At 38.6% G+C, this 13,286-nt stretch overlaps 1 protein-coding gene across 3 annotated transcripts in view; it reads left to right on the forward strand.

The window, feature by feature from the left end:
* Positions 1-13,286, forward strand: part of BICC1 (BicC family RNA binding protein 1) — a 104,206-nt gene that overhangs the window by 67,180 nt on the left and 23,740 nt on the right. For 2 of the 3 annotated variants that reach the window (XM_071563978.1, XM_071563980.1), the window contains exons 4-7: positions 8,839-8,918; positions 10,059-10,217; positions 11,005-11,058; positions 12,056-12,250. In XM_071563978.1, coding sequence (XP_071420079.1) covers positions 8,839-8,918; positions 10,059-10,217; positions 11,005-11,058; positions 12,056-12,250 — 488 coding nt within the window. Of the gene's footprint in view, positions 1-7,764; positions 8,069-8,838; positions 8,919-10,058; positions 10,218-11,004; positions 11,059-12,055; positions 12,251-13,286 lie in introns of those variants that run through there. The other variant, XM_071563981.1, reaches the window with a different exon arrangement.

Here is a 13,286-nt window from a genome sequence, read left to right on the forward strand (position 1 = left end):
CTGTACAAAAAATATATACCCTGTGCTTTTAAAAAACATAAAAGAAATACTCTTGTTCAGTGAATGGCAGAAACTAGTTGATAACAAACATAGCAATTTGAGTCAAATTTCATACATATACATTATCATAACTTCAAATACATATTGATATTTCAAATGTCAAGCCCAGGATGTAGAGATGGAATGTGTGTGACCATGATCTTTGTGTCTCAGAGAAAATGACTGCCTTCTTACAGCTTCAGAAAGAGTTAAGGAGGTTTTACTTTAGTACCTGTCTGTTGTAATTTGTATCTGGTACATGAAAAAATAGGCAGTGAATAGGATCTGCTTGTACTAGAATTCTGTTTCATAAAAGCCTACTCAGACATTAAATCAGTGTTACTGTGCACTGTTAGACTAGAGTTTTACTGGATTGTAAGTGCTGCAAGAAAACCCCTGTGTTGTGTTGCTGTGAGTCCTGGCTATGCCTGTCTGTCACATCCCTGTGCCCCAACACCACCCAGGCAACTGGTGCAGATACTTGTGCACTGGGATTTATGAGCAGTAAGACCTTTCCACATACACAGGTCTTACTTTTATTGTAAGAAAGAAAAATAAAGTACTGCCAATAATGTGTTCAAGATGAGTAGGAAAAGTTCTGTCAGAGCTCTAGACTCAATCTGTAACAATAGTTCACTCTAATGCAAATAGAGAAACCATCTAATGGGGCTTTTTGTGCTTGATGTTTGTAGTATTTGTTTAGATCTTGCTGTTTGCAAGGCAGTAGTCAGAAACATCTCTCCTTCCTGCCAGCTGGTCATCTGTCACCATTTGTATTCCCCAGTTGTGGCTATTCCTGGTGCTGGGCTTTGGGCCTCAGCAGGCACCAGTCTGTGGCTTGCCTTAGCTCACAGACCCGTTCCAGCTTTTCAGCTACTTGTTCTGCCTCCAGTCCTGTATTGTCAGGCCCTGCCTGTACTCCCCTGCCCAGTCTGTTTGCTGCTGGGCATCTCCTCACTGGGGTGCCCTGCTCCTCTCTGGGGTGCTGCATCTTTTCACCATGTTCATTGCACTTCAGATCTTTACTTGGCAGCTGATAAAGTCCTTGATGTTGTTCACTTACAGCCCCTGTGCTTGGGTTGGGGTGGCATCTTAGATGTACTCTTTAAAAGATAAATGTATTCATAGTGCATGATCTGATTATGCCTTCCAATAACTTGGACTAGGAATCACTGTCATGTACTCCAAGTAGCTGTTGCTACTTGATTACCTTTCAGGAAGGCTGTTCAGATATTTCTTCGTTGAGCTTTTCATTTTACTCTTTATTCAGAAAAAAAACAAAACACAAACACAACCTCCTACCTGTTCATCAGGAATACAGTTAAAATAACCTCTAAAAGTGTGATAAACCAGGAGAGAATAACTTTTCTGGGAAGAATTCATTTCACAGTATGATACTCAAACAGAGAAGGTAATAAAGGATTTGTAATGACCAAAAATATTGTATTAGCTGTCTTTAGTCACCAGATGTCTGCTGACCTATTGAGAACCACCTGTTTCTGTCTTTCCAATAACATTTGACTTCATACTGTTCTCAAGAGGACAGTTCTGTTTGTCCTGTTGACTCAGGTGCATGTAGGACATTAGACTTTGCTGAAGACTTGCTGCATCCTCCTGGTCTAGCCCCAGAATTAATACTTCTTAGTGGCTGCATCAAAACCAGCTCACACAGTGCAGAGCAGTCAGTGAGAGCCATGAGATATTACAAAGTGCAGCAATCAGGGAGCAGGGAGGTGAGAAGGGAGCATAGCTGGGTTTGGATGTGGGAGCACTGCACAGAAGGTTGAGTCTGAGGTGAGCATTTAGACTCACAAGTCATGTGGGAAAACACAGACACAATTAACTTTTGAGAATGTTGGTGTAAGAAAGTAAAATTATCTCATGGCTTATGCATCAAAACTGTAACCCTGAGTCTGTGTGCAGTGAAGATATGATGATGTTATTTTGGATAGTAATGTTGTGGGTTGGTTTTTATGTCCTCTGTCAAGTTGATCCTATAGCTATTTTCTTCCCTTTTGTCTTATGGTTTTTTCCCAGGCATTGTAGCCCTATGTTTGGGCTTTGAGATACAATGACAACAGACATTTAAGTAATGAAGTATGAATTCATTGGTTCCATGCTGAAAAAAAAGCAAGACATAACAGACTTTGTGTCCTGCTGAGACATGGCCTTGGTTTTTTGGGTGGCTGCTTTGGCTAAAGGTTGAAGAGCAACTGCCCAAGAAGTAGCAGAACTGCAGCATGGCATGTGCCTTTTGGTGGCTGATTGCATTCACCAAATGTCTGTAATGCCTTTTTTCAGAAAAAGTAAAATAAGGAATTTAAGCTAATTGTGGTTGGTAAGAAATTGAAGTTGTGTAACTCAAATGAAGTCTCTGTGTGATTGCAATTAATTCATTTTTATTTCTTCTTTTCAGGTTTTCTTCTCCACCTTGGCCTTCCCCTTCAAATCTGGTCACTTTTCTGTTTAAATTGCCATAAGATCTGTTACCTCTTCCTTGTCTTCCCTCTTTGCTTATGCTTTAAGAGAAGTCTTTTCAACCTCTGTCACTGGTCCGAAATCCAGTCATCAGTAGTTTTATTTCTCCAAACATAGGTGCAGGTAATCTGTTTTTCAAAGCTTATCTCATGTTTCTGGCTACTTTTTACTTAATTCTGGGCATTCTGAACATGAATTTTCAGTCTTCTGCTGGGCTGTTTCAAGGCTGCTAAGGCACCCAAATGTGGGATTCAGCTATGATTTGATGTACAAGTGCATCTCATTTCATTTGTGATGCTGAATCAAACAGATATTTGACTTTAAGGAACCATTTTATTTGAAGTAGCCTGCTGCAGATTTTGAAGGTTTTTTTGAGCTACACTGAAACGTTTGAGAATAAGATTCTTTATTCTGCTCTGCCTGAGGTTGCACAGCATTTCTTGGTGTTTCTGTGTGTAAGGTCATTATCTTGCTCTGCTTTGTGAATAACTCTGTATGTCTGTCTGTGTATATATGTGTAAGTGCATTACTATAAATGCTGAAGGGAAGTGAGGAGGGGCTTCACATCATAGAGTTGTTACAGGGCAGGTGGGAAAGCAATGCTCTGGGAGTTAATGCTCCTCAGGTGACTGAGGAACAGCAACCAAACTGGAAAAGGAGTGAAGGGTTGCATGGAAATTGCTTACCCTGGAGCAGTGCAACAGGTATTTACTTTGTCTCAGCCTCTCATGTTCTGAGTTGAACAGAAAGTCTTCCAAAGATGGCTTGGAATTAGATGCCAGTAAATTAAGAGTCAGCAAGTCCTGAGAAGACAAATAGTCTTTCAAGTGTGTGTGCACTTATAGGCAGCACTTCTAGCTCTTCCCAGGGACATTTCATAATCAGTTGTTTGTCCACAACAAACAGATCCCCTAGAATGCCCAGAGCCTCAGGATATGTCTACTCTGAAGACACTATTAATTGTTTGCAGCCCATGTTTAACTTTGGATAAGCTTTTGATCATGCCCAAGTCAGTTAGTTGAAATCTCATTCAGAGATGATGCTGCTGCAGTCTCATTTCAACAGCAACAATAACCAAAAAAAAAAAAAGCTGAGTGATGTCTGAGGATACTCAGGAGTCTGCAGTAGGAAGTGGCTCATTGTCTTCTGCCTTAATACATGAGTACCTTTTTTTTTCTTCTGTGGTTTAGATCCTGGGAGGTGAAGTTATTGCACTGAGGTGCTTTGTACAGAGTGTGAGAATTCTTTTAAACTGATAGCCAACAGCAACAAGTGCCCAAATGACAAATTTAGTTTGTTATTCTGTCAAGTTACTTTGCATGTGCCCTTACTCATGAGCACTTGCTGAATGCTTTTAACCTTCATGTTTCTTCTCTGTAACAAGAGTTTGAGCCTGTGTCAAGTCTGTCTTGGCTATTACCAATCCTTCTAGTTTGGTCTACAACTATACGCACAGTATTTCCTAATCTCTTTAAAAATCACTAAATAAATTGTTTCAATTCAATTATCCTTTATTCCCAAGTTAATAGGAAGCCTTATTTGACCTTTTTGCTTAATTCATTTGTTTTATAGACCTATCTTTTGGTAGGCTGAATACTTGACTTTTCAGCTGAGAACCCACCAACTTCCATGTGTTCACTTGGCTTTCCCTTTTTATTTTAGCTTAGTGTGTTTTTGCTGGTACTTTTGGGGTAGATATTTTCATAACTTGTCCCTTGAAAATGCTGGGTCTCTTGTCTTTGTTTCTGTTTGAATGGCTCAAGTTCAGTAATACTCTTGGGCTATTCAGATCCTAATCAGCCCCTTATTAAGAATGACTGTCATCTGCCCTGGTGTTGCCCAGTTGTCTGGCTATTTTTAGAGTGGTGGTATTTGTGTTACTTAAGTAAAGGCTGTTCATCCTGTAAACAAGCTGGATGCATAGCTGTGGTTGGAGAGCTCGCCCAGACATTAAATGTAACAGAGGCCTACACAGTTAAATGGCTTAATTATTTGAAATACTTCTTGCCTGGCAAAAGTTAGTGTAGACACATTTGCACTGGCACAAACATGTTTTTGCTTGGAGGAACTTTGTTTACTGGAGTTTTGCACACAATAGTAGCGAAAAAGCTGGAGGGTTGCTGGTGTAGCTGTGGACAAAGACTGAGGAGGAGAAACCCTGCCAAAGTGTGGAGTGAGGAATTTGAGGATAGCAGCAATAAAAGACCACTTGAAGGCAGGAGTCTGGCAAAATGAAGACTGTTGAGAAAAATTTCCACCGTTTTCTGTTGTGTAACTTTAGCTCTTTATTCTATGTAAATATTTCTCCTTTCTGGTGAAGAGTGGGGAGGGGAATGCCTTAAAACTAATCTTTTCCATTCTTAAGGAAAAATATACTGCTGTTCAAATTTGATTAAAAAGATAGATTATTATACAATGGCATTTTTAATACTTTGCTAGGCAAAAATTATATTATTTCTTATGAGTCAAGATCTTTTCCAGTGTGTTATACCACACTTATATTTAAAGCACCGGAGCCTAGAGCTCTGTTTTGCAAAGCTTTGGTGTCTCACTTCTGTTTTCAATGTGGGCACATGGTTTTTGCTGTAGGTTTATATAAAGTATTCTTCCAGTTGTATTCAGAAGCTTTAATAAAGTGGGTGGATTTTTTTCCTTGGTAAAGACAGGTCTCAAACCTCATGTTGCTCAGGGATGAAGATTGACATAATATCCATTACCTGGGCCCAAATGGCATCGTTGTGGCCCCAGTGACAGCAAGAGCCGGTTCTGTGGGAGTTGGTTGCCCTTGTTCAGTGGATGCTTTCATCCCAGTTAGGGCTGTGGCCAGTTGGACCAGTGTAGATCCTGACTGGAGGGTGAGTTTATGCTTCTCTGTATTTCCAGTACTAGATATGAACCACACTAGTTATTCTTTTACGCCTGATGATCCTCTTAATGTTTTTGGGCGTGACGTTTATACTTTTGTGGACTTGGTACATTGCTGCTGTCACACCCTGTAGGTATTTCAAATACTAAATGTAGAGTTTTTTCCAACAAAGACTTTTGTCCTACTACTAAGACAGGGTAGTATTTTTTCTAAATTAACTGGTAATCCATGGCATCAACAGTTGCATCTGGAAAATAGGTGGCAAGGGAAAATTTTACATTCAGCCCTGCTAATGTAAATACAATAACAAACAGACATCACTTGTCAAATGCAAGTACTAAACACCTCGAGTTTGTGGTGACAAGAAGTAATAAATTGTCTGGAACCCTTCTCAGTTATTTAGCTCCTTACTAGTGGCAACAGCTTCAGAAAACACTTGGAAAGCTAAAGTCAACTGTTTTAACTAATCTCTTGTATTGATGCACAAAGACCTTACTTGGTCATTTCATTCCTACTCAGAGATCCTGAAGACAATTTTCAGATCCTGTCAAGTTTTGGACTTTACCACAAAATAGTTCAGATGAAGTAGAAAGATGAAATCAAAGGTTAATGCTGTTCCATTAGGGACAGATTTTCTGTCAGACATTTGAGGTCAAATGCAGCATTATCTGCACTGCAAGAAGTTTGGGAGAAATTTTCCTTTTGCTTATCTCTTGGTAAATCTGCCTGTGCTGTAGTGTTTACAAACAGAAAGTCCTTTACTTTGAAAATAAAAACACTTTGCCAGGAAAGAAAAAAAAAAAAAAGGCAAGTTCCTTAGTTTATTTTCCTTAATGCTTGGTCAAAAGAGTATTTAGGGTTGATCTTAGAAAAAGAGTTGCATAATGACAGGTAATTTGATTGGCATAGATGGACTTTCACTGGAAGACACTCTTAAATGCTGTGGGTTCTTTAATCTCAATGAGGGAAACTGATAGAATGGGAACCAGTGAACATAAACGTCAAAAATCAGGCATGAAACTGGGAGGCTGAAAGTGCTGAACCATTAGAAAGTTTTCCAAATTTTCCAGAGGAGCTGCCAAGCAAACAAGCTAATTGATTCCATAGGTATAGTAAGAAATGTGGGTTTTGTAATACACCAATAATCAGGTTGCATGATCTAATTGTCTCTCTAAATTTTAATCAGTTCCTGTAAGGATCTGTTTGTTGATTCAGGGTTATTTGGGTACCTGTGGGGTTTCCTGCAGCTCATACATAGTTTCAATGTACTTTCAACTCCTGTAAAGCCAGTTCAGACTTGAAAATCTTTTAGTTACAAGTAACTCTTCTCTAGCAAAATTTGATGGGAATGCTGTGTCTAAATTGTTTTTACCTGAAGGAAGAGTGAAAAAGTCTTAAAGGAATAATTTCTTTGACTTAAAACTGAGCTGCTTCCTATCCCTTCCCAACCACTTTGTCATTGACAAGTCATGTAGGGAGACGGTACTTAAGACCAATTTTGAACCATTTGGTAGCATATTTTAGAGTTGTCATTGGCATCAGTGGATTCTTTTTTGCTTTGTGTGTTGTTCATTGGCTTGATTTTGGATATTTTTCATATTTATAACCAAATGTATATTAAAATATAATGTTTGCAAGTATGTGAAAATTGGCTGGGGGTGGTGGTGGTCTGGGCTTGTGTTTTTCCTGGTTGCATCTAAAGAGCATTTGGAGCACACAGAGTGTGCCAGGATCTGCTTCTGGGAATTTCTGACTGCAACATCCACTTCAAATATCATTCACAGCTTAAACACATTAGAACCACATGGCTTACTGTCAACTTAAAAAATAAAAGAAAATTTGCCCTTAAGGCTGTTTTGTTGGGGTTTTGTTTTACTTCATTGTGAAAAGGCTGAAGCAGCAGATTTTTGAAGCTTCTGTAGATTCTATGTCCGTACCATGTTTTTGGGACTACAGTTTTTCCATTTTTAAAAATAAAATGTGTTTCTCAGAACTCAAAACGCTGCATTTTTCTTGACTTTCATGAAACTTGGCAGTGAATCTTGTGTTCCTTCCATGTTTCTCCATCCCAGCTGAATATGCTCAGAACTTCCCAGTGGTGAAGACTAGAGGCTTTATTTTTATTGTTGGAATGTAAAGAGTATCCAGGCAAGGCTTAAACAGTTTCAGCTTTCAATTGAATAGAACAGGTTTACAATCCATGTTGTATTATTTGGCATTCCTTTGGTAGGGAAGTGATTTCAGTCATTGAGATGATGGGAAAGGCAGATATGCTGTTACAGCTCTGTTTTCTTCTGCTACTGAGAATTTACTTTCATATTCCCCAAGATGCATGTATCTGTCTAGCATAATGAATTAGATTAGTTCATGAGTCAGAAGAGGGTTGAGAATTATGGTTTTTTTCTAAGAACAGTCCATTGCATCACAGGAGAAAACCCCCTTATAGACTGCAAAAGGGCAGAGGACTCAAGAACAGGGGAATGAGGCATCACCTGAACTTATTATGTCTGTGTTTCTAATAATTAGAAGGGTGGGTGGTAGTTGGGCATTTTCTTGTTTGTCTTCATTGAACCTTCATTTAGTATTTTGACAGTAAATTTCCCTTGTGGCACTTTATGCTTCTGGACACCAGATGGTGCTGCTGAACTGGCTAATGTGGAATTGTCACACTTTTCTGAGTAACAGGTACTTGATTTAGTTCCAAAGTCAGGTCTGTATTTTCTGACCAGGTGTGTTCCAGGATGCAGAAGTGTACCTGATAGCTCAGCCCAAAACCTTCTGGAGTTTAAGGGTAACAGTCTGAAAATAACACTGTAAACCAAGTGGGTTGTGAATCAGTATTTTAGATCTCACTGGGCAAAACCTGCCATCAGCTGCAGTTTCTCTTGGGTATAAACCTTACTAACAAATCTTCAGTTATGGATCTGACACTTCAGACAGTTAATTTATTCAAGTATCATTTAAATTTGATTTGATAACACGAATCAGAAAGCTTTGGGTGGAGGCACCTTCTAGTGCCAGGTTAAAACTGCAGAGGATAGTTATAGAGACCCATTAAATAGAAAGAAGTGATGCTGAGGGAGGGTTTGAGTTTGGTGGGGCTTTTTTTAGAAGTGCTCAATGTTAAGCTTGAGAGAGGCTGCCAAAAAAACTAATGCTATTTGTTTAACAAGACATGATGGCTTAGCTATGTAGTTGCATTGCAGGCAATGTTTAGAATACTGTGATGTACCTTTGGCATTTTATTCCCCTTGATTTTCATTTGGTTATCATATTTAATGAATTCATCTGGTAATCCTGATTGTGGGGCTGAAGGGATGGAGCTGAATCCCAAAGGTTGGTGGTTCAGTTTATCATTGAACTGTAAATAATGGGTTCAAATTTATTTAGGCAATGAGGAAATTTTTTGATATATGTTACTGTGTTTTTCTTACAAATTTTTATTTCTTTTATAGATCCCCATATCAAAGTTTCTGGAAAAAAAGAAAATGTTAGAGAAGCAAAAGAGAAAATCATGTCTGTCTTGGACACAAAAGTAAGAAAGTTACTTAGAAATGACACCTTAACCCCTAACTTTGTGGTGACATTGATCTCTTTAATGGGCACAATTAAAGAGAAGGTATTTATGGACTTTCTGAAGCCAAGTCTCCAATATATGTTTTAAAATGTTGATATTGGTGTATACCCACATATTTAAACATTCTTCAATAAAATACTTGCCTAAAGCAGCTTTTCCATATCTGTAGTATATAGAAATAATATTTCCAGCCCTAGGGCTAAAAGCATAGCTGGTTTGTTCATTGGATTGGGTTTTTTAGTATAAAATCTGAAATACAGCTTCAGTGCAAACACTAGATTATGCAACCACTTCAGAGAATCTAAAATTTTATTTGAAATTCAGTTTTAGGAGCATTCATGCAGTTTTATTTTTAACTGTTACTGTATTCTTGCACTCTGAAACATTAGGACCAGAAAATCTAAAACATCTGATCTTGGCCAGGGGTCTCTTATGTTCATCAGGTTTTATTTTCTTGCAGGAGCAAGTCTTTTGGGGCAGTGTGTGTGGCTCCTGTGTAGCTGTGTGGCAGTTTTCTGATTCTCTGAGCAGGCTGCCAAAAGGAACAGTCCAGTGATTGGGACCATTGTTTGAACAACTATTAACAACATTATTATGGACTGCTAACTATATAGCTTTTAAGAACAGCTGTGGGCAGTGTTTGTGGATTTGAAAAATTCATTTACCAGAACATTTGCATGGTACTTTGGTCCATGGCTTTGATTTGCAAAGTCTTCATTGTGTGATCCTGTCAGATCAGACAGGGGTATGTCACTGCAACTGAAAGAATAGAGAATTAAAAGAAATTAGAATGGACTGCACAAGAACATTTAAAATAGCTGATAAAAAACCTGGGCACATTTTGAAAGCCTTAGATATTTTTTAGAGATTAATTTTTTGGGATGTTCATTTTCATGTTATTTCCTCACTGGAAAGAAAACGTGGCTAGCTTAGCATCCAGCTATGATCTGTATCAGAAACATCATCCTTGAATAGAAGCTAAGCCATGGCAAACATACTTTGGAAACACAGTTTTGAATGTCATTCTTGAAGTGACATTGCTCTTAAACACTCAGGTTCTGCTGTGGACAGGTCTAACTGTGGGTGCTTGATTTCCAGAGCAATCGGGTAACCTTGAAGATGGATGTTTCACATACAGAACATTCTCATGTGATAGGTAAAGGTGGCAACAATATTAAAAAAGTGATGGAGGAAACAGAATGCCATATCCATTTTCCAGACTCAAATAGAAATAATCAAGTAGAGAAAAGCAACCAAGTAAGTATAGTTTAATACTGAGCTCATTTATATTGTAATTCCTGAGAGTATAAAACATTTCTCAACTTCTGTCGTCAATATGGGTTTTTTGGGGATGGTGAGTTCATGTTCAGGGAAATAGATTTTTGGTATTTACACTCTGGAAAGTGCAGGGCTTCCTAAGTGAGCAAATCTTTAAAAACAGATGGAAACAATTTGTGATGGCTCATGAATCATTTTAATTTTTTTAAGCTGAAATTACTTTGCACATATAGAAGTCAGCAACTTGGTGTAAATGGTGGAGAAGCACTATGAAAAGATCTGCTTTTGTAATTTTTTTTCTTGATCAACACCTGACTTATTCAGCAATGATGAATTTCTTGATGCTTTTTGCTTAGAGTGTAACTTAGTTAAAGACTAATCTTAGTGGGTTGCCTGCAAAAGTGAGTGTCTTGTTGAAGAGTTCAGCTTCATTAGAATAAGTTATTAAATCGAATTGTACGTACTTTCTAGTGCAAATTGCTGCAAAGTCTACTTTCAAGTCCCTCATCACTGTACTTAGAATTCCCTCTTGTGCATCTGATGACTGCTGAGCAAAACACAGTAATTTCAAAATATTCAGGAAACCTGCTGTTGTTGAATATTAGCACTGAGCACATGCATGCAGTAGTCATTCCATTATTTGACCCAAATCACTGTATTGTTTGATGTATCCATTTTGGATACATCAATACTGGTATTTGAATAACTTTTGCAGTGCCTCATTTGAGGATGTGATGTGATGTTTTCTGTCTTCTTGCCCCTCCAGGTGTCTATTGCCGGGCAGCCAGCTGGAGTGGAGTCCGCAAGAGTTAGAATTCGGGTAATAGTCTATTTTAGGATAGTGTCCCTTGAAAACACCTGAAAGGGGAAAAAAATATAGATTTGAGAACCCTAGGGTTGTCTGGCTCTGTCTTATGACAGCAGAAATACAGGAACAAATGTGAGTATCCATGTGAGTAATACACAAAGGGTATTATAACAGGGATTCACATTCTGGCCAAATTTTTAATGAGGCCAAGGTGGGCCTTGAACAAGAAGTCTACAGTATAAACAGGATGTAAATTATTCCATGCTGTGTTGAAAATTACATCTGAACTTACCCACCACAGATGGGCTGTAGAAGCTCAGGCATCCCATGTGAATCTCTGACTTAAGAAAGGCAATTGTTGCCTCTTAAATTTTAGCCATTTTCATGTATAATTTGTGTAAATAATTTGGTTGAATTCAGTGCCATTCTCTACTCGTAACAATTTTCTATCCCTTCTATCCAGTTTTGACTTGTGTGTGTATTTTGGCATGGCTAATTCTAAACCAAAGAAATTATGACAAGTTCCTTGCAATTTAGTCAGAAATGTCTCTTGCACAACCTTGGTTGTGACAGTCATGGAAGAGGCCCATATTTCCTCAGCTTTGTAGCTGACTTCAGACTTCCAGTTAATCCATGACAGAAAAGAGACTTCTCTAGCAGGTCTTGCAAATCTTGACCTGTTTGTAGATCTGCATAGATAAATATGGGAATTTACTTGGATTTCTTGTTGCTACATAGTTGCAAATGCTCCTGCTATTTTGGGGATGAAAAAAACCCCAAAAACCTAGAAAATCAAAAAAGCCTATGCAAAAAAACCCACTCTACTGAACCTGAAAAAGTTGATGCCATTTTCCAACTGATAAGATATTTTTACTATTCAACTCTGGGCAGAGGATGCATTATGTCAATATAATCATCACTGACTGGCAGATCATGATTGAGGAATAAAGTTGTAGTTTTAGTGGGTATGATTTTGGTTTCCAATATTTGCTGTTCGATGTTGTTGCAGGAGCTGCTTCCATTGGTACTCATGTTTGAATTGCCTATTGCTGGAATCCTCCAACCCATCCCAGATCCTAATTCTCCAACAATTCAGCATATATGTCAGACATACAACATTTCCGTTTCCTTTAAACAACGCTCTCGAATGTATGGTGCTACAGTCATTGTCAGAGGGTCACAAAACAACACGAGTGCTGTGAAGGTAATGAGTGCTCTCAAGTTGCTTTCTGCATGTCATATAGTCATAATTTAGATACCTAAGAAGTATATTGGTGGTACATCCTGCCTCATCAGTACTTGATATTGTTAAACATGTTAATCACTTGGAAAGCCTGAGGTCTTGATTTTAATTATTTTTTTAAACTTAACTGTTACAGATGAGGTGTAAAAATGCATATAAAATAAGTTTAGGATTTAGCACAGTTTGTCATAAGGTTTCAATCTGCTTTTCATCTCTTGCACACTGTTTGGGTTTCCAGCAATTCTGGAATATGTGCTGATCTTACCTATCTTGTAATTCAAAAAACCCTCAAACCAAAAAAAAAAAAGCACAAACCACCCCTCCCACCTTAAATTCTTCATACTTAGCTCTTCTCAACATGCGCTCAAATAGATAACCTTGAAAGTTGCCCAAGCAGTCAATGAAACTGGCCTTGCGAAACCAGCACTGGGAGGTGTGAGTTTGACAGTCCAGAAGAGGAACTGCCATGAGCCCATTTATCTTAATAAAATAAAATGTTTGTGTTGAGAACTGGCAGTATGAGAGATTGTTATGGTTCTGGATGGGTGTATCAAGCCAGTAAGAACATCTTAGGCCAAAACTGAAAGGCAAATGTTGCAAGTATACTTACCTGAATAAATCTCTGTTGACTTTCCTATAACCATAGGAGGCCACAGAAGGTCTGGTGGGACTAATCCATGTGATGTTCTTACTGCCTTTTTCATTGGCAATTAAATGCTGCATTTGGCCGTAAAATAGGAGTAGTGGGTGGAGTTCAGTCCCTTTGTTACCTTAAACAAATTAGTTGTGGTTTTAAACCAAACAGTATTTTGTTTATCTTGCCTGTGGAGTGCATGACAAGCATGAAGCGCTCTGGAATGTTTTGTCCTGCAGGCCCAGGGCAGTGATCCTTCCCCTGTACTCAGCGCTGGCGAGGCCATACCTTGAGTGTTGTGTTCAGTTCTGGGCCCCTCAGTTCAGGAAAGAGATTGAGGGGCTGGAGTGGGTCCAGAGAAGA

The sequence above is a fragment of the Pithys albifrons genome, chromosome 9 (genome assembly GCF_047495875.1).
Source record: "Pithys albifrons albifrons isolate INPA30051 chromosome 9, PitAlb_v1, whole genome shotgun sequence".
NCBI classification, from domain to species: Eukaryota; Metazoa; Chordata; class Aves; order Passeriformes; family Thamnophilidae; genus Pithys; species Pithys albifrons.